Raw genomic sequence first — 22,083 nt, 5'->3', positions numbered from 1 at the left:
AGCCCGGCTGCCTGGTGTTGGTCACTGGTAAGCACAGTGCATGGAGCAGTCCTGGACAAACCTCGGTGCTGGATCCGGGTCAGACACCCGAAGAAATGGAGCCACAGCGTTCCATAGGACCAAATATTCTATCTGGAGCTGTGTTTGTGTTCTGAGCCTCCCTCTCTCTATTTCTTCTCCTGCCCCTCTCCTATCTTCTCCCTCTCCTTCTCTCCTATCCCTTTTTCTTTTTAAACAAAACTCAGTTCATGGTTAGTTGAGATCTAGTATATACAATATTTCACGGCAACCAAAGGAAAATCAAATTAGAAACTCAGATCAATAAACACTCTTTGCCACTCAAATTATTCCTAATGAAATGGTTCAAAACAGGCTATACCCTGAAGTGAAAAACTTCAGCCCAGGGGAGAGACAGGGAGGGTGGGGATTCTGGGAGACACAGAATCCCTGGAGCCCTAGAAGAGTTCCACGCCGCACCCAACCCAGATGTCAGCTAACTCTAGCTTGGAGGCTGTACCTCAGGAGGGCTGAACCAGGTAAGGGCACATCCTCACACATCCCTTGTTAACACCCCTCCCTTGCCTTTAAATGGTTGGCCTCAAAGTAAAAAACGAATCCGAAAGTCTGCTATAGAGAGTATCTTGAAGCACTTTCTTTTTTTTTTTTTGAGACTGAGTTTCGCTCTTTTTGCCCAGGCTGGAGTACAATGGCAGAATCTCAGCTCACCACCACACTCTCCACCTCCCGGGTTCAAGCAGTTCTCCTGCCTCAGCCTCCCGACTAGCTAGGGTTACAGGCATGCACCACCACACCTGGATAATTTTATATTTTCAGTAGAGAGAGGGCTTCTCCATGTTGGTCACGCTGGTCATGAACTCCTGACCTCAGGTGACTCACCCACCTCGGCCTCCCAAAGTGCTGTGATTACAGGCATGAGCCACTGCACCCGGCTTCTTCTTCTTTTTTTTTTTTTTTTTTTTTTTTTTTTTTTGGTGGTGGGGGATGGAGTCTTGCTCTGTCACCCAGGCTGGAGTGCAATGGTGCGATCTCAGCTCACTGCAACCTCTGCCTCCTGGGCTCAAACAATTCTCCTGCCTCAGCCTCCCAACTAGCTAGGATTACAGGCGCATGCCATCATGCCTGGCTAATTTTTGCATCTTTAATAGAGACAGGGTTTCACCATGTTGGCCAGGCTGGTCTCGAACTCCTGACCTCAGGTGATCCACCTGCCTCGGCCTCCCAAAGTGCTGGGATTACAGGCGTGAGCCACTGCGCCTGGCCTTCTTGAAGCATTTTCCATTTGTATTCCTTTTCCTTTGTACATGCACAGAGTAGGCGTGGAGAAATGAGTATGCAGCAGCAGCCCCCACCCCAGACACGCAGGCAGCAACAGGTGTTGCCGGGTCTCGCTGACCAGCGTCTGGATCGCAGAGCCCTGTACCAACCTGAAAATGCTTCCTGACCATCTCGTTGCTTATGCCCAGGTGCCTCTGGCAGGCCCCGGTGTTACAGAAGCAGCCAGTTCGCAAGTGGATGTTGTAAAGACTGGCCATTTTGTCCACCTGCGGATTTAATGTAACATGGAATGAGCCATTACCAACGTGCAGTTTTACTCTGAGAGATTCAGATCAGGATTTGGACCTCTCTTTCCTAATAATAAAATGATGATACAAGCCTGGAATTGTCCTCTAAAATGATCTATCACAGGTTAAACATTGTTTAAAATGTTTCAGTGGGGCTGGAGACAGTGGCTTCTTGGCATCAGCTGCACAGGGTTGGACCACAGAGCAGGCCCCGCAAAGTGCTATTCCGAGCAGCCCCACCTCAGCTCGCAGCGTGGACTGCAAGTGTTACTGTGTCCATGCTGAGTATAATTGATTTGCTTTTCCGACTTTCTCCAACTTTCGGTTTAATCGCAGAATTGCTTTTCAGTCCAGAAGTTCCCAAAGTTCTTTCCTGCCCTCTGAAGGCTCTGGGAGGTGGTTCGCATTCACCTGAGCCCCTGGAGATGTTTGCCCCAGCTCCTTCAGGCTGTGAGTCAAGGACTCCATTCCCCAAAGGCCTGGGGTCCCAGTGAGAGTCCTCGCCCTGGGGGCTCAGGCTGAATTCAGGAGGAGGAGTCACTGAACTGCACTCAGGAAAATAAACACATCTTGCTCAGCTGGGTGAGCCTTTGAATTTTTCTCCCTGGGAAGTCACATGTGGGGTGGCCAGAGGTCACCGCGTGGTCAGCCAGGGATCTTAGCTGGGCAGTGATGCCTCCCACAGACCCTTATCAAGACCACGGCAGTCTTCACTTTGGCCTTCTCCTCTGGTGTGTGAGAAGAAGCCATTCTCTGGGTTGAAGTGAGGGGCTTCACATGAACAATTCTGTTCCTTCACCCTTGGCTAATGGCCCACTGGCATGCAGACCTGCTAGTGAATTCAGGAGTATCCCAGCTCTAAGGTGAGTCCTGGCAGCTCTACTGGGCCTGGCCGACTCCATCTCCAGGTCAGGTTTCCCTTCACAAGGCAACTCCTAGGGAGACCCCCGACCCCCTGTCCAGCTCCCACCAGGCTGAATTAGAGTCCCCGTGGCTGCCCCTCACCCGCTCCCCCATATTCACCATTCCAGTTCCTTTTGCTGTGAAGTAGGCCACCCAAACTAGGGGGAATAAAACAACAACCATTTTATGCACCTCATGGCTACAGTGTGGGAAGAATTCAAACAGGGCATGAAGGAGATGTCTCCTCTCTGTCTCAAAATGTCTGGAGTCTCAGCTAGGAAGACTCAAAGGCTGGGAGTAGTTTGGCATCTGGGGGTTGGGATCATCTGGAGACTCCTTTACTCCTAGGTCTTTCTGGTCCACAGGCTGGAAGGGCTTCAGAATTAGGACCACCAGCCACAGTCCTGAGCTTGGCCTCTCTGTGTGGCTTGGCATCCTTGCAGCACGCACAGCAGCCTCAGGGTGTGAGACAGTAGCTGACAGGGTAACTCCAGGCTCAAAAGCTAGTGTCCCATGGAACAAAGCCAATATGGCATCATCTCTTCTGATCTAGCCTTAGAAGCCATGCAGTGTCATCCTCCCGGCACTCGCTCATAGCTGAGCGAGTCACAGATCAGCCCAGATTCTAGGGGAAGACCCATGGATCCCCAGCCCTCCATGCAGGAGTGTCAAAGTCTCATGGCACTCCATGAGAGGATGTGAGCAGAAGACACTGTTGCAGCCACACTTACCCTTTGTCCTAATTTCCCATTTATGCATCAGTCTCTTCTTGCCCTCAGCCCTGGGGAATCCCACACAGGCCCAGCCTGTGCCCAGCCAGGTGAAGGAGGTTGTTTGCTATGGCAGGATGAGCACAGCATTCAGGGAGGACTGAGAAACTGGCCCAGCTACAATGCCCTGGAGGCTCCCAGCCCGGGAGCCTTTGTGCCCAACATTTATTGAGAACTTACTTTATTCTGGGTCCTGTGCTAAGGGATGTATATATTGTATCTCATTTAATCCTCATATCAACCCTATAATCAGGGTATATTGTTATCCCCATTTCACAGAGTCCTGGAGAGCTTAACTTGCCCAAGTTCACAGAGCTGGCAAGAGGCAGACAGACTCTGAGTCCCCGCTCTTAACCACCATGCAGAGTGACTTCCAACAGTGGGAGAATAAAATTAGAAGCCTGGATATACCAAAACAAGAACCCAAAGCCTTCTCATAGGACCTAAATTCTTTATACAACCCCTGATGAAAAAGAGACAGCTAAACCCAACTGATGTTTCCGAAGGCCACCAAAATCCCTGTGGAAATTCCCATATCGTGAAGTTCCCTGAACCTGAAAAAACCGTAACCGCACTTTCTTGAACTGGCACAGTTAGTCATGCCTTAGCCACAGAATCCATTCACACAGTGAGCTTCCTCTACCAAGGCACAGAGGGAGAAACTCATCCTGTGTCTAGCCCCGGGGAATGAGAGTCCCCAGACACCTAGACAGGCAGCCTCACACCCCGGTGATTCCTCTTCTTGGAAGCTTCTTCTCCACCACAAATCCCATGCCCCTGCCACAGCACACACAGTTTTTTGGTTTTTTTTGTTTTTGTTTTTGATTTTGTTTTTGAGACAGAGTCTTGCTCTGTCACCCAGGCTGGAGTGCAGTGGTGCGATCTCAGCTCATGGCAACCTCCACCTCTCGGGTTCAAGTGATTCTCCTGCCTCAGCCTCATGAATAGCTGGGGTTACAGGTGTGTGCCACCACGCCCAGCTAATTTTTGTATTTTTAGTAGAGACAGGGTTTCGCCATGTTGGCCAGGCTAGTCTCCAACTCCTGACCTCAGGTGGTCCACCAACCTCAGCCTCCCAAAGTGCTGGGATTACAGGTGTGAGCCACCACGCCCAGGCACATTTACTTTTGATTCAAGAATAAAACTTACGTTACCAATGACCTAGAATAACATATTTAAGAAGGCAAACCTTTTGCCTCTGATGCATTTTCCACCTTGCCCCCTCCAAAAGCATTTAAAATATTGTGCTTCTTAGTAGTGTCAGGGCTGGTTCTGCCAGTACTGACAGCTGAGGGCAGTGGGGGCGAGGGGTCTACACAGCTGCCATACTCGAGAGACCACCTGTGGCTGTACAGTGTCTGCCCCTGAACACCAGTGAGGACCAACATCTCCCCCCAGAAGAATATTCCCCAAGTGTATTCTTTAGAAAGTTTATGGCTATTCAGAAAAGTGGGGGAAAAGATTCCCTGGGAAATGAATTTTGTTTGGGAAATCTAGGGTTTAACAAATGTGGACTGACTCCCTAACTCATTCTATAAGGACAGCATCATTTTAATACCAAAACATGGCAGAGATACTATGAAGAAAGAAAACTTCAGGCCAATACCCTTGATGAACATAGACACAAAAATCCCAACAAAATACTAATAAATCGAATTCACCAGCACATTAAAGAGCTATTCCAGCCAGGTACAGTGGTGCACACCTGTAATTGCAGCACCTTGGGAGGCTGAGGTGGGCAGATTGATTGAACTCAGGTGTTCAAGACCAGCCTGGGCAACATGACAAAACCCTGTCTCTACAAAAAATATCAAAAAATTAGCCAGGTGTCACTACTGGGTATCTACCCAAAGAAAACGTCATTATGTGGAAAAGACACACGCACACATGTTTATAGCAGCACAATTCACAATTGCAAAAATATGGAACCAACCTCAATGCCCATCAACCAACAAGTGGATAAAGAAAATGTGGTATATATACAACATGGAATACTACTCAGCCATAAAACGAAACAAAACAATGGCCTTTGCAGCAACTTGAATGGAGCTGGAGGCCATTATTCTAAGTGAAATAACTCAGGAATGGAAAACCAAATATCATATGTTCTCACTTATAAGTGGGAGCTAAGGTATGAGGATGCAAAGGCATAAGAATGATATAATGGACTTTGGGGACTCAGTGGGGAAGGGTGGGATGGGGGAGGGATAAAAGACTACATATTGGGTACAATGTGTACACTGCTCAAGTGATGGGTGCACCAAAATCTCAGAAACCATCACCAAAGAACTTATCCATGTAACCAAAAACCACCTATACAATAAAAAACTATTAAAATAAATTAGCTGGGCATGGTGGCATGTTCCTGTAGTCCCAGCTACTCGGGAAGTTGAGGTGGGAGGATCACTTAAGCCAGGGAGGTCAAGGCTGCAGTGAACCAAGATCGTGCCACTGAACTCCAGTCTGGGCGACAGAGTGAAACCAAGTCTCCAAGAAAAAAAAAAAGAAGAAGAAGAGAAAGCTAATCCACCATAATCAAGTAGGCTTTATTCCTGGGATGCAAAGCTGGTTCAACGTACACAAATTAATATATGTGATTTATCACATAAACAGAACTAAAAACAAAAACCACATGATCATCTCAATAGACACAGAAAAGGCTTATAACAAAATTCAGCATCCCTTCTGTTAAAAACTCTCAACAAACAAGGAATCCAAGGAACATACATCAAAATAACAAGACCCATCTATGACAAAACTACACCCAACATCATATTGAATGGGCAAAAGCTGCAAGCACTTCCCTTGAAAACTGGCACAAGATAAGGATGACCTCTCTCACCACTCCTTTTCGACATAATACTGGAAGTCCTAGCCACAGCGATTAGGCAAGAGAAACAAATAAAAGACATCCAGATAGGAAGAGAAGAAGTCAAGCTATCTCTCTTCACTGATAACATGATTCTATACCCGGAAAATCCCATAATCTCTGCCCAAAGGCTCCTAGAACTAATAAACAACTTCAGTAAAGTTTCAGGATACAAAATCAATGCATGAAAATCAGTAGCATTTTTATACATTAATAATGATCAAGCTGAAAGCCAAATCAAGAATGCAATCCCATTTACAATAGCCACAAAAATAATAAAATACCTAGGAATCCACCTTACCAGGGGGGATATCTACAATAAGAATTACAGAATACTGCTAAAAGAAATCAGACACCACACAAACAAATGGAAAAACATTCCATACTCATGGATAGGAAGAATCAGTATTGTTAAGATGGTCATACTGCCCAAAGCAATTTACAGAGTCAATGTTATTCCTATCAAACTACCAATGTCATTTTTCATGGAATTAGAAAAAAAAACTATTCTAAAATTCATATGGAACCAGAAAAGAGCCCAAATAGCCAAAGCAATCCTAAGCAAAAAGAATAAAGCTGAAGGCATCACACTACATGACATCAAACTATACTACAAGGCTACAGTAATCAAAACAGCATGGTTCTAGTACAAAAACAGACACATAAATCAATGGAAAAGGTTAGAGAACCCAGAAATAAAGCCACATGCCTACAACCATCAGATCTTTGACAAAGTAGACAATAACAAGCAATGCGGAAAAGACTCCCTATTCAACAAATGGTGCTGGGATAACTGGCTATAGATATGCAGAAGATTGAAACTGGACCCTTTCCTATCACCACATACAAAAATAAACTCAAGACAGATTAAAGACTTAAATGTAAAACCTGAAACTATAAAAATCCTAGAAGAAAACCTAGGAAATATCATTCTGGACATAGGCCTTGACAAAGACTTCATGATGAAGACTCCAAAAGCAATTGCAACAAAAGGAAAAATTGACAAATGAAGCCTAACTAAACTAATGAACATCGGCACAACAAAAGAAACTATCAACACAGTAAACAGATAACCTATAAAATGAGAGAAAATATTTGCAAACTATGCATCTAATAAAGGTCTAATAACTGGAAGCTATAAGGAACTTAAATCAACAAGCAAAAAACAAAGAACCCCATCAAAAATGGGCAAAGAACATGAACAGACCCTTATCAAAAGATGACATACATGCAGCCAATAGCATATGAAAAAATGTTCGACATCATTAATCATGAGAGAAATGCAAATTAAAACCACAATGAGATACCATCTCACACCAGTCGGAATAGCTATTAAAAGGTCAAAAATTAACATATGCTGGTGAGGTTGTGGATAAAAAGAAACACTTATACACTGCTAGTGGGAATGTAAATTAACTTAGCCACTGTGGAAAGCAGTTTGGAGATTTCTAAAAGAATTTAAAACAGAACTACCATTGGCCGGGCATGGTGGCTTATGCCTGTAATCCCAGCACTTTGGGAGGCTGAGGCAGGTGGATCACATGAGGCCAGGAGTTTGAGACCAGCCTGACCAACATGGTGAAACCCTGTCTCTACTAAAAATACAAAAATTAACCGAACGTGGTGGTGCACATCTGTCATTCCAGCTACTTAGGAGGCTGAGGCAGGAGAATAAATTGAACCCGGGAGGCAGAGGTTGCAGTGAACCGAGATTGCGCCACTGCACTCCAGCTTGGGCAACAAAGTGAGACTGTCTCAAACAAACAAACAAACAAACAAACAGAACTACCAGTGAATTCAGCCATCCCAATTCCTTAATTAAATTACTGGTGCATACCCAAAGGAATATAAATCATCCTACCATAAAGGCAAATGCACGCATATCTTCATTGCAGCACTTTTCTCAACAGCAAGGACATGGAATCAACCTATATGCCCATCAGTGGTAGACTGGTTAAAGAAAATGTGGTACATTTACACCCTAGGATACTACACAGCCACAAAAAAAATGAAACCAGTCCTTTGCAGCAACATGATACAGCTGGAGGCCATTATCCTAAGTGAATTAACACAGAAACAGAAAACTAAATACTGCATGTTCCCACTTATAAGTAGGAGCTAAACATTGAGTACACATGGACACAAAGAAGAAAACCACGGCCACCGGGGCCTACTTGAGGGTAGAAGATGGTGGGAGGGGAAGATTGAGAAACTACCTATCAGGTACCCATGTAACAGGCCTGCACATGTATCCCCTGAACCTAAAATAAAAGTTGGAAGAACGCCGGGCACAGTGGTTCACGTCTGTAATCCCGGCACTTTGGGAGGCTGAGGCGGGCAGATCACCTGAGGTCAGGAGTTCAAGACCAGCCTGACCAACATGGTGAAACCTCATCTCTACTAAAATATAAAAATTAGCCAGGCATGGTGGCACATGCCTGTAGTCCCAGCTATTCTGGAGGCTGAGGTGAGAGAATCACTTGAACCCGAGAGGTGGAGGTTGCAGGGAGCTGAGATCACGCCACTGCACTCCAGCTTGGGTGACACAGCAAGACTCCATCTCAAAAAAAAAAAAAAAAAAAAGTTGGAAGAAAAAATAAAATAAAAATAAAGTGCCAGGTACCTCCCTCGCCCTCTCTCTTGCTTCTCTGGCTGCACATACCAGTTCACATTTGCCTTCCTCCATGGGTGGAAGCAACCTAAGGTGTTCGCCAATGCCCAATCTTCCAGTCAATAGAATCATGAGCCAAATAAAACTTTTTTTCTTTGTTAAAAACAAAATGTGGGCCAGGCACAGTGGCTCACATCTATAATCCCAGCACTTTGGGAGGCCAACACAGGTGGATCACTTGAGGTCAGGAGTTCGAGACCAGCCTAGCCAAAATGGCGAAACCCCGTGTCTACTAAAAATACAAAAATTAGCCAGGTGTGGTGGTGCGTGCCTGTAATCCCAGCTACTTGGAAGGCTGAGGCATGAGAATTGCTTGAACCCAAGAGGCGGAGGTTGCCGTGAGCCAAGATCATGCCATTGCATGCCAGACTGGGTGAAAGAGCGAGACCCCACCTCAAAAAAATAAATAAAAATGTGGATGCAGATGTGCTTTCAAGGAAAAAGCAGCACCGTCTTCCAAACACCCAAAAGTTAATCCGTTCCCCTCGGTGCTGCTCTGGGAGTGACCTTTGGTTCCTGTTGTCCATCTGTGACACCCCATCTGATAACCATCTACTACCATGCCTGAGTGCTCAGTGCAACTCTGGACATTTTAGTGGACCAGGAAGTGAAGTGAACAGCTTATTCAACTATGGCAAAGACCCAACAGTTTCCCACCTGCCATTAGAAGAACTGGCCTCTTTCTTCCCATTTGAAAGTTACCACTTTTGGCTGAGTAAAGAGGACTGAAAAACGAGGGTGAATGAAGGTGGAAAGGCATGTGGCTGAGGGCCTGGTGGCTTCTTCAACAGTGAATGGACTTTGTCACACTGCATTACTCTTGTCTGGAACTAGGACGAGTTGTAATAAGGTCAGCAGGATGGAAAGAAAACCCACCTGGGAGTAACCAATGATGTTCCCTTTGTCATCCAGCACATTAAAATTGATGATTGGGCCCTGAACCTCAGGGCTGCTGAACTCAGAATCGCTGTAAATCCGCACCACAGGGGCTCCATTGGGGTACTGGAGAGAGGACAGGGCCACGTAGGTATACTGAGCCAAGATGAAGGTGTGCTGCTTTATATTCTCCATTCCACCTCAAATCAATCATGAAACACAAGAGAATCATGAGCTTTATGTAAATTCACAATTCACCCATTCTTTTTTTTTTTTTTTTTGAGACAGGGTCTCACTCTGTCACCCAGGCTGGAGTGCAGTGGTACGATCACAGCTCACTGCAGCCTCAACCTCCTGGGCTCAGGTGATCCTCTCACCTCAGCCTCCTAAGTAGCTGGGACGACAGGCATTCACCACCATGCCTGACTAATTTTTGTATTTTTTGCAGAGATGGAGTTTCACCATGTTGCCCAGGCTGGTCTTGAGCTCCTGGGCTCAAGTGATCCACCTGCCTCAGCCTCCCAAAGTGCTGGGATTACAGGCATGAGCCACCACGCCTGGCACCACTAACTCACTTTTAAGAAAACAAGTTTGTTATAACTGGCAAATCTGGACCTCACATTAGTAATTTTAAATGTGTGTAAAGAGTGGATGGTACTGCCCTTGTGACAAATGTTTAGGTCTTTGGTACTGAACAGCAGAATTTTTCCATAGTCATTCCTGTCATCCTCTTTTTTATACATAATGTTACTTAAACATTTAGATATTTAGACCCTTTGGTAACAGATCACAAAATGTATGTTTTTTCCTCTAAACATATTTTTGCTGTTTGTTTTTATTATTAACGTTTAAATCATTTTAACACTACACAAAGCAATGAAGAATACATGCTTCAACATGAATGAACCTTGGAAACATGCTAAGTGAAGCCAGACACAAAAGGACAAATGTTGTATGATTCTACTTAGATGAGTTACCAAGAATAGGCAAATCCACAGAGAAAAAAAGTAGTTCCAAGGGTTGGAAGGGGAGGAGGAAATAGAGAGTTATTGTTTAATGGGTACAGAGTTTCTGTTTGGGGTGATAAAGTTCTGGAAATAGATAGTGGTGATGGTGGCAAGACATTGTTAATGTATTTACTACGACTGGGTTGTACACTTAAAAATAGTTAAAATGGTAAGTTTTATGTTATGTATATTTTACCACAATTTTTATTTTTTAAAAAAGGAACAATCACATAGGAAAAAATCAGCATTTGCCATATTGTGGACTGGTACAGTCAACCTTTGCGTTCCGAGGTGGCTGGCCCTGTTAGACCCTGTCACCTGCAGTTTGGGGGCCCTGTTAATATCTTTCCTTGGAAAGTACTCACTACTCAGTGCCTGTATTTATTAACTCCTCCCTTTGTCCCAGATCATGCCCACTTACCTCCCCGCATTGCCATCAGGGTGACCCTCTCTTCCCGTGAATCCTGTCTGCCCCTATGTTGGGCTAAGGCTAAGGTTAAGGCACTGAAGGGTCCCATTACTGTGACAAAAGAAATCATGCGTCATGCGAAGACCACCGGCAGACACAGTGGTTGGGTGCTCATGGTTAGGCATCAGTATGACCTGGGTTAAATCCTTGCCCTCCTGGTTTCCAGCTCCCTGGCCTGGAAGGCGTTTAACCTCTCTGAGCATCAGCTTATTCATAGGCAGAGCTCCCCCGTGGGGCAGTGGGGAGGACCCAGAAAGGCAAGAGCAGGTAAAGGCCTCAGGATCTGTAACCACTCCCAGGACCCAGGGATGCTCCTCTCATTCTGTGAAGCTAGCAATCTCCTGATTTGGAATGTCTTCTACCTGTTAAAATGTTATTTTAGCTGAAAAAACAAAAAACAATCCAAAAACCCCACCTCATTCTCTTGCTCTCTGAAGTGGTTTTGAAGTTTCTAGGAATCAAATTTAACTGCATGGAGTGCCAGTCACTTCCACAGACTCTGTCTCCTTCACCTGAATCACAGCTGTGCCAGAGCTCCCTCAAGGACACAACAGGAGCAAATTCCACAGGGATAGAAACGTCCACTGACCTGTGAGGCGCTCTAGGGTGTCAAATCCATGTTTTAGCGCGATAACATCAAGGAATGAGATGGTGCCATCTTCAAACCTATAACCACGGGGTGAGGAGAACAGGTCAAGCTGTGGTCAAAACAATCCATGTGCATTTAGTGGTATATAATGAGCTTTAGATTTTAGGCTTAGCTGTTGATACGGTTTGGCTTTATGTCTCCACTCAAATCTCATCTCTAATTGTAATCCCCAGGTGTTGAGGGATGGACCTGGTAGGAGGTGATTGGATCATGGGGGCGGTTTTCCCCTTGCTGTTCTCATTTCGTGATAATGAGTGAGTCCTCACAAGATCTGATGGTTTTATAAATGACAGTTCCCCTGGGCTCTTCTCTGTCTCTCCTGCTGCCTTGTGAAGAAAGTGCCTGCTTCCCCTTCCGCCATGATTTTAAGTTTCCTGAGGCCTCTCCAGCAATGCAGAACTGTGAGCCAATTAAACCTCCTTTGTTTATAAATTACCCAGTCTTGGGTAGTATCTTTATAACAGTGTGAAATTGGACTAATACCGCTGTAATCTGTTAATACCTTCCCTCTGCTGTCTTATAATACTTTGCTCTCCCCTTCAGGATGCGGGGACTTTGTACACCAAGACCTGTCCAGCTGCCTCTGGCCCTGACCCACTCTGCAGTTTCCTTGGGCTGCTCTAAATTTCCTAGGGTGGCCAGGTGTGGTGGCCCATGCCTGTTATCTCAACACTTTGGGAGGCCCAGGTGTGAGGATCACTTGAGGCCAAGAGTTTGAAACTACCTGCCTGTGCAACACAGCGAGACCCCATCTCTACAAAAAATTTTGTTAAACTAGCCAGTTATTAATTGATTGACAATTATTTATTGATCAAATACTTAATAGATTATTTCTTAAAATAAAAGAGGAGTTTTTTGTTTCTGTCAAGGGATGTACTTCACTGAGTTATAAAATACATAAAGTTGAGAACATAGTCAAAGTACTCATTCAATAAACCTTTAGGTTGAGTATTAAATCTCTTGAGTTCTAGTCCTAAGTTCACAAGAAAAAAAAATTGGTTTATAATGGTAAATAAATAAATTCAGCTTTCTGGGAATGTTGGCATGTGATCTGTTGTAAAGTCATCTACCTGAATCAAAGGAAAGAGGTCTGATCTCCCCCAGCCCATCCATGTCCTGGCCCCCAGTGAGCTGTCCCAGTTCTCCTGGCCTTCAGGTGCCCTTATTGGCCAAATTAAATTTGAGGTGTCGCTTTGTTCTGCCTGTAACTTACATTATGTTATGCCTGTCATTCTTTTCTCATTTGGTTCTGTTACATGGTAAATTATCACACTTGGAGTCAAAAGGTTTTACATGAGCATTCCTGTTTTAGAAACCCCCCAACTATGGACAAGTCCTAAATAAAAGAGACATCAAATAGCCTCCTAACATTGATCCCTACCATTCTGATACTTCACCTGTGTTAGCTCTAAAAGGACAATATTATCACTTCTCTCTTGTTTTTGTTTTTGTTTTTTTTTTTTTTTTTTTTTTTTTTTTTTTTTTTTGAGATGGAGTCTTGCTCTGTCACCCAGGCTAGAGTGCAGTGGGCATGATCTTGACTCCCTGCAACCTCCGCCTCCTGGGCTCAAGCAATTCTCCTGCCTCAACCTCCTGAGCAGCTGGGATTACAAGCACCCACCAGCATGCTCAGCTAATTTTTGTGTTTTTAGTAGAGACAGAGTTTCACCATGATGGGCAGTCTGGTCTCGAACTCCTGACCTCATGATCCACCCACCTTGGCCTCCCAAAGTGCTGGGATTACAGGCATGAGCCACCACACCCGACCCAATATTATCATTTCTACTTTACAGAAAAAACATGAGGTGCAGAGAACAAGTCACATGTCCCCTCGCTGGTGTGCAGTGGAGCGGGGACTCATTCCCCAGTGGTCCAGCCTGAGGCCTACACAGCTAACACTGACTCTATTGTCAAGGCCATGGCCCTACGTGCAGGACCCTTGAGTCTGTGTGGGGTCCGTGGGGGATCTACAGCCCTTCCCATCTATGCCCCAGGCCTTCTCCAGACCCTGTAGGTGATTAGTTGCCTACCCAACCCTGTGTCCCCGATGTTGACCCAGCAGAACCCTGGATCAGCCACCATTTTCAGCCTTGACACACTTGACCTTACAGGTCCCAGCTGTCACCATCTGAAAGATTCCTGAGCATAACCCACACCACCTGCCCTTGCAGCCTGGGGATGAGGCATATGCCAACAACCCAGGCAGAGGCCTCTGGCATTTGAGGGCAAGTGACAACCTGCACCCAGACTCCCTCTGTAACTCACTCACAGTGGGGCTCATAGAGGTTGCTGCTAACACTGCCTCACAAGTCTGGGGGCCTCTGCTTTAACTGATTCTTCCTGCTAACTAGGTGCCAGGCTGAGCTGATCCTAGCTCCTGGAGAACCAGCTATGCTGTCAATGTGTGGGCAGACTTGTTCCAAACGGGCCACCTTTTAAAGCCACTGGGTGCCCCCTTTTGAGGCCACTGTTTCAACTGTTGCAACCTCTTGTCAGTGCTGAGGGCAAAGGCCTGGTAGGTCACCCTCCTTACCCCATGAGGGCGTTTTATCTCTCCTGTGTGCAGTTCTTATCTGCAGGCCCCGGTCCTCTCACAGCTCTGGAGAAGTCTCTCAAATGGGGGCAGAGTTCACTGAACCACCTGTGTCACCTCCAGTCAACCTCTGCCTCCCGGATCTGAGCCTTGCCATCAGCCTGTCCCTGCCAGCAACCTGAATTCTGCTGACCCCCAAAGCCAGACCCACCTCTTGCATAATCCTCCAGGAGAAACAGGCCAGACCCCACCTTGCTGAACTCCTCTGAGCCCTCCCCTGTGGCAAGGTTACCTTTGAGCTACTGATGGCCTCGGGATGTAGAAGTCTTCTCCTGCTAGGTAGGCAGAGGCTGTGCCTCCTCCAAAGTAGGTCTTCCTCAGTAGAGGAGCCACACGATTATGGACCAGCAGAGCGCCCAGGCCCGTAGGAAACCCGAAGATCTTATAGAAGGAGATGGGAACAAAGTCGGCCTGGTGAGCTGACAGGTCCAAAGGCGAGGTGCTCACGTAGGAGGCTGCATCCAGCAGCACAAACCACTTCCCAGATGTGCTCACAGGGCGTAACCGCCCAGACTTGACCTCTTCTATCCAGGACAGTGGGTATCTGACTCCAGAAAAGTTACTCTGAGCTGGGTAGCAGAAGAGATGAGGCAGCTGGCAGTCTGGGTCACTGGCTGAAGCACCACGTTCCTCTGCAGACCACAGGTCCTCTGGCCTGACCGGGGTGGACATGACGTTTACAGCCATGGTCACGTTCCTCATACCCACTACGGAGGTATGGCTGTCGGTGAGGTAACAGAAGCGACTCCCACTGCTCTCTGGGCCCTGGGACACCCACGGAAAGGCCTCTGCCACCAGTTTGAGAGCAGCCGTGCTCCCGGCAGTGAAGATCACAGTGTAGTCCTCCGCGGTGGTGTGGAAGTGCGCCAGGATTCTGGAAGAAGCACAGCATCCCCGCAACCCCCGGATCTCAGCCCCAGCACTGAATGCAGGCTGTTTTATTTCTATTAACTATGACATCTCTACCTTCATGGATAGATAGGCTTTGCCACAGCTGTGAAATTAGGGCAAGGGCAATGAAAGCCGTGGGAACGAGTTCCAGTTGGCAAAATCCTCTTACCTCCCAAATATCACTGGATATCTCCAATTGGATATGTATGACAAAAATCCACAATAAACTTAATCAGAGTTGATACTACTCTCTCTCCTTGGTGCTTTCTACTCGGCTCTAACACAACAAGGTTTAAATAGTAATCAACCTGTTTACATTGCTTTTAATTTTGGCAGCTCTAATAACAAAACAGTATCACTTTCAAATTTGAAATAACTTGAAATTGTGTGATTGGAAATTGTGTTAATAATTTAAATACCACCTGGAAATTATTTGCCAGATACTGTTATGTGTAGAAAGTATAGAGAGCTGTTTAACATACAAATACTAGTAAAACAAAAAAAGGGGGAGGGGGAAAGGGAAAAAAGACAGGAAGAAAACAAGATGCCTAATAAAACTTCTTATGAAAAGGAAAACCAGAGAAATAGTACTTTTCTTCTTTCTGAAAACAAGACCTAGGATCCTGGGTCACTCCCTGTCACTCTGGCACTGCAGTCTCTGGAGCCACACAGAACAGCTATGTGCACCTCAGAGCCACCTACCTGTGCATCTCATCTGCCCCACACTGCATCTACTCACCCCTGCCTTTCTGAGCTCTGACTCTGATGTTTCTCAACATGTATGCATTGCCTTTTAGCCAACTGTGATCCTCCTGAAATCGACTCAGAACTTTTGTGGGATGCAGGCAAGTCCTAGGAAGGAAGTCTGTCTGCCTAGGTATGCCCAGTCAGGCAGGTGTCCCTGATGCTTACCTGTAGCGCACCTGCTCCACAGTGTCATGGGTGAGCTTGCTGCTGATGTTCTGGCTGTGAGGATTACCTGGCAGGTTACAAAGACAAGGCCACCAAGTCACTACTTAGGGTCTCTTCTTTTGTATTCCTTCTGAACCAACTCCCTCAGTTTCTCAAAGAGCTCAACATAAAACTACCATATCACCAAACAATTCCACTCCTAGATTTCTACCCCTCAAAAATGAAAACTTATGTCCATCCAGACTTGCACGTGAATGTTCATAGCTTTATTCAGAAAGTCAAATTCTGGGAACAATATAAATATCCATCAATAGGTGAACAGATAAAAAAAAATGCTACATCCATAAAATAAAAAGTGATTTGGTTTTTTGCTCTGTCTTGCTCCGTCACCCAGGATGGAGGGCAGTGGCAGGATCATAGGTCACTGCAGCCTCAAACTCCTGGGCTCAAGCGATCCTCGCATCTCAGCCTCCTGAGTAACTGTGACTACAGGTGTGCACCACTACACCTGGCTAACTTTTTAAAATTAATTTTTGTAGAGATGAGGTCTCACTGTGCTGCCCAGGCTGGTCTTGAACTCTTGGGTTCAAGCAATCTTCCTGCCTCAGCCTCCCCAAGTGCTAGGATTACAGGCATGAGCCACTGTGCCCAGCCAGGGAAGTTATTTGCCAATAAAAAGGAACAAACTACTGGCTATGTCATGAAAGAACTTCAAAAGCATGATAAATGAAATACTCCAGACACAAGAATATGCATAATGCATGAATCAGTTTACATTAAATGTCCAGCAAAAGAATTGTAGAGATACAGAAAGTAGTAGATTAGCAGTTGCCTGGGGCTGAGGGCAGCAACAAGGATTAGCTGTAATGGGCATGAAGGATCTTTTCGGGGGAATGAAAACATCTAACTGATTTATAGTGATGATTGCATCACTAGGTCATTTACTAAAAAATCATCATTGGACACCTGAAATATATATATATTTTTAAGAGAGACAGAATCTTACTCTATCACCCAGGCTGGAGTACAGTGGCTGATCATAGCTCACTATAACCTTGAATTTCTGGGCTCAGGGGCTCCTCCTGCCTCAGCCTCCTGAATAACTAGCACAACAGGCATGTGCCACCACACCTGGCTGATTTTTTAAATTTTTGTTTTTTGTAAAGATAGGCTTTTGCTATGTTTCCCAGGCTTGTCTTGAACTCCTGGGCTCAAGCAATCCTCCTACCTTGGCCTCCCAAAGCACTGGGATTTTATAGGCCTGAGACATTGTACCCAGCTCGTAAATTTTATGATATAGTTAAAAAAAAAAAAATCTCTCCTCACTAGTAAAACCAAATGTGATCGGGAAGAGTATTTTAGAGCTGGAAGTCAGCTCAGAAGCAGGCCAGTGCAAGAGTCTGTTCTACATGTTCTGGACAGTGGCTGTGGCTCTGTTTAACTCCAGAGAATGCAGTATACAGCCTCAGGAGGATGCCCTTTTCTCCAAGCATGAAGCAGAGCCATGAACGCCACTTAATCTAAGTCCCCACCTATTGCCCTGCAGATCCCACCACCACTACTGATACCATTCCTGCAGAAATAATTGATCCCGGCCTCCAAATATGTGAAGGGGGCCACTGTGCTGCCCTTAGCCATCCACTCTCAAGGAGGAAGACCCTCCTCCCAATGTCACCCTTCCTCTTAACTTCTATTTTGCTCCCTTCCCAGGGTCCTCACCAAATGTGTCCCAGAGTATCATGACCTCCCTCAAACTTAACCCCCAGACAGGACTTGGTAGGGCCTGACCTATAAGACCAGGCACCAGCATTTCTCAGGAGCCACATGTGCTCATTAACGCAGAATTTGCCCTTTAGTTTTAGATTTTTTTTTCTCCTCCAAAATACACTGAAAGATTGCACTGGATTTCTGGCCACTGCAGCTACCACATGTTCTGTTTCCACATTGCTAGTAACCTGTGGGACCTGGTAATTATCCTCATTGCCTTTCCTCTGCTTGGCTTTAGCGCTGCATCATTAGCACCACCTGCAATCTCGACTCTGCTATCTCTCAGGCTTTCCCACAGTTATGGCTCTTGCAAAGGTCAAAGGAGAATTACAAGAACCTTTGCAAACTGCAGATTAAAATCAGGATAAATCCCTCCTTGGCACCTTCCCAGAAGACTGTTCCCCAGATTTAAATATCTGCTGGCTGCCCAGAGCCAAAATCCAAACCCCTTAATGTGGCATAACAGAAGTATCCTGAATCGAGGCACTCTGGTGGAGGCTAAGGGCTTGGGCTCTGGAGCTAAACTGCCTGGAAAACCAGCTTCTAGCTCCCCCAAGCTCCAGTCCTTCCTGTGCAGCCCCAGGCTAGTTACTTGCCCTCTCTGGGGCCCCATTTCTTCACCCATAAAACAGGAGTGATACCAGAACCTATACCTCTTGGGTTGTTGTGAGGCTGAAGAGAGGAAGCTCATAGCGAGTACCTGGTAAATGTTATTTATCATTAGCCTCATCACAAATATTACAATTGCTACTGCCACTATGATTTCAAATTCCCTTTCCAAAGTATGTGAGATCATGTTGTGCTGCTAATAAATGCCACTGATGACAATGCCATTGCTCCTAGAACAAAGATCAAGCATCTACAATGCCCTGCACTGGCTTCTTCTCCCTCCCTCCCCATTCGGACCTCTCCCACTCTTCTCCCTTCCGTGTTCCCGGACTGGTTTCTGAAACCACTATGGGATCTTGGCTCAGGCTGTTACCCTGCCTGCTCGCACTTCTCCCCCTCTTGTCTGAGTGAATTCTGGCTCATCCTCCAGCATCCACTCCACTCCAAAGGAAGCTTTCCCTGACATGCACAAGCCAACCCCACTGTCACTGCAGATACAGGCTGGCCTGGAACCAGGCACCTTTTGTCCATAGTCCTTCACACAGTTGGTAATCACATTTATTTGGAGTTCACGTAAGGTCTTGTCTTCCAGGACTAGATCACAGTGTCCAAGAAGAAAGGGATATGTTTATTTTGTTCCCATTATAGCACCATGCCCCACACATCACAGTGGCTCAATGAACAGTTATAGAGTGAATGACTGAATTCACATCCCTCCTGCCGTCCCACTCTCTGCACTATACAGGGTCACTCACCACCACCAAATACAGCACCTTTGAATCTCTGTGCCCTTCCTAACACTGGCCCCTTCTTCTGGTAGTAACCTGTGTGTCTGTCCCTGAGCCAGCTCCCTCCATCCCGGCCACATGTTTATAGTACAGAATGACCCAGGGTGCTTGCCTGGCCCCTATCTTACATGGGGCTTATTCAGCTTTTTGTGGTCAGAATGTTCCCGGCCTATTAATCCAACATTTAATATGCATAGGTATATCAGCTGCATGTAGTTGACTAAAACCTGTTTCAGGTGTTTTTCTTTACCATAAGTGTTTTCCATGAGGTCACTAGTGAAGCTTTCGAGCTGGCTCTGGGAGAACAAGGTGGCACCTGCATGGTCAAGATAGACAGTTCCTGAAAGAAAACATAAAATAAATACATAAAATTTTACCTGAATCTGGTTTGTGTAAGCCCAACTGACACTATCTAATGCATGTAGACATAACACCAGGCCACTGACTTGTGCCTCTTGATATGTGCCTCTTAATCCAAGTGTAGGCATGAGCAGTGGAAGGACTGCACTTCTAATGCTGAAGGACTTTTAAAGCCCTGAGAGAGCCCTCCTGATTAATCAGCTCTCTTCACTCTTTTGTGAACCTGGAACAGCATCCCACACAGAGAAGGCGCCTAGCCGACATTCGTGATGAATGATGGCAAAGCTGTTTCACATTGTCACAACCTATTCTGGAGGTTCTGGGAGGATTCCCTGAGGGGAGAGCCCTGATCCTACTTTCCCACACTGCTCTGCACCCCTCAACACTAATGCAGCTGCAGAGCTTCCAAGAATACAAGGAATGCAAATGATCCTTCCAACCTCTCTCAGAGAGAAATGCAAATTTAGATGAAAATGAGATACCGCGGTTTACTGATCAGATTGGCAGAGATCAGTGGTTGGATTCCTCACTGTGTGAATGAAGCTGTGGCGAAACAAGCTCATTGGTACACGGCTGGTAGGAGGGTACACAGGTACACCTTCTTTATGCTCAGCAATTTGGCAACATCAGTTCATGCTTTAAAATGTACACACCCTTTGACCTAGCAATTCCACTTGCAGGAATTCATCTTACAAATACCCACACTTTTGTAGAATGACCTGAATATAAGGATATTCAATGAACTACTGCCTGCAATAGCAAAAGATTGGAAACAACTTAAATATCCATCAACGCGCTTTTAAAATAAAGAAACATTGTACACTATCTAATAATAAGTACTGACATGAAACAAACTCTGAGATACACTTTCAAGTACATATAATGTGAAGAGATCCATTCATTCACTTATCAAATATTTTGTTTTGTGTAGAATGGGTTGTTTTATCACAGCTTTATTGAGATATAACATAAAATTCACTCTCTTAAAGTATACAATTCAGTGGTTTTTAACATATTCATAACATTACATAAATACCACCACTAATTTTAGAATATTTTCATTCATCCCCAAAAGAAATCCCATATCATTACCAATCACTCCCCAATGCCTCCAACCCCAGCCCTTGATAACCACTAATCTACTTTCTGCTTCTCTAAATTTTCCTGTTCTGAACATTTCATGTAAAAGGAACCATACAATATGTGGCCCTTAGTGTCTGACTTCTTTCACTTAGCATAACGTTTTCAAGGTACATCCACATTTTAGCATGTATCAGAACTTCATTCCTTTTATGGCAGAATAGTATTCCATTGTGTGAATATACCACATTTTATTTATCCATTCATCTACTGAGGAATATCTGCGTTGTTTCCTTTTGTGTATTATAAATGATTGCTGCTATGAATACTGGTGTACAAATTTTTGTCTGGATGTGTTTTCTCTCATTTGGTGGGTTGTCCTTTCACTTTCTTGATGGTGTTCATTGAAACATACAAGTTCTTTTTAACTTTGATAAAATCCAATTTGTCTATTTTTGTTGTTGCATTTTTGGTGTCATAAGAAATTATTGTCTGATTCAACAAGGTCCTAGTGATTTATGCTTATGTATTACTCTAAGAATATTATACTTTTAGCTGTTTCATATTTAGGTCTTTGATCCATTGAGTTAATTTCTGAATGCAGAATGAGGTAGGGGTCCAAGTTAGTTCTTTTGCATGTTGATATCCAGTTGTCCCAATATCACTTATTGAAGAAGTTATTTCCCTCGTTGAACAGTCTTGGTATCTGTTGAAAATCAATTGACCATAGACATATGGGTTCATTAAATTAAAATTATATTTCATTGGTCTATATGTGTACACTTATGCCAATATCACACTGTCTTCATTCTGTAACTTTGTAGTAAGTTTTGAAACTGGAAAGTGTGATTCCTCCAACTTTGATCTTCTTTTTCAAGATTTCTTTGAGGTCAGGTGCGGTGGCACACACTGTAATTCCAGCATTTGGGGAAGCTGAGGCAAGTGGATCATTTGAGGTCAGTAGTTCAAGACCAGCCTGGCCAACATGGTGAAACCCCATCTCTACTACAAATACAAAAATTAGCCAGGCGGTAATGGCGTGCGCCTGTAATCCCAGCTACTCGGGAGGCTGAGGCAGGATAATCACTTGAGCCTGGGAGGCGGAGATTGCAGTGAGCTGAGATTGCGCCACTGTACTCCAGTCTTTGTGACAGAGTGAGACCCTGACTCAAAAAATAAAATAAAATAAAACAATTGCTTTGGCTATTCTGAGTCACTTGCATTTCTATATAAATTTTAGAATCAGCTTGTCAACTTCTGCAAAAAGGCAGCTGGGATTTTGATAG

At 45.1% G+C, this 22,083-nt stretch overlaps 1 protein-coding gene across 2 annotated transcripts in view; it reads right to left on the bottom strand.

The window, feature by feature from the left end:
- MOCOS (molybdenum cofactor sulfurase) overlaps positions 1 to 22,083 on the bottom strand; it is a 75,219-nt gene that overhangs the window by 47,932 nt on the left and 5,204 nt on the right. For both annotated transcript variants that reach the window (XM_054461337.2, XM_063653600.1), the window contains exons 2-7: positions 19,608 to 19,697; positions 16,194 to 16,260; positions 14,623 to 15,264; positions 11,738 to 11,814; positions 9,673 to 9,872; positions 1,446 to 1,562 (exon numbers count right to left, since the gene is read on the bottom strand). In XM_054461337.2, the coding sequence (XP_054317312.2) occupies positions 1,446 to 1,562; positions 9,673 to 9,872; positions 11,738 to 11,814; positions 14,623 to 15,264; positions 16,194 to 16,260; positions 19,608 to 19,697 (1,193 nt within the window). The remainder of the gene's footprint in view (positions 1 to 1,445; positions 1,563 to 9,672; positions 9,873 to 11,737; positions 11,815 to 14,622; positions 15,265 to 16,193; positions 16,261 to 19,607; positions 19,698 to 22,083) is intronic.

This window comes from Pongo pygmaeus, chromosome 17 (genome assembly GCF_028885625.2).
Source record: "Pongo pygmaeus isolate AG05252 chromosome 17, NHGRI_mPonPyg2-v2.0_pri, whole genome shotgun sequence".
In the NCBI taxonomy this organism is placed as follows: Eukaryota; Metazoa; Chordata; class Mammalia; order Primates; family Hominidae; genus Pongo; species Pongo pygmaeus.
The sequence above is the reverse complement of the archived record's forward strand: the minus strand, read 5'-3'. Positions and strand labels throughout refer to the sequence as shown.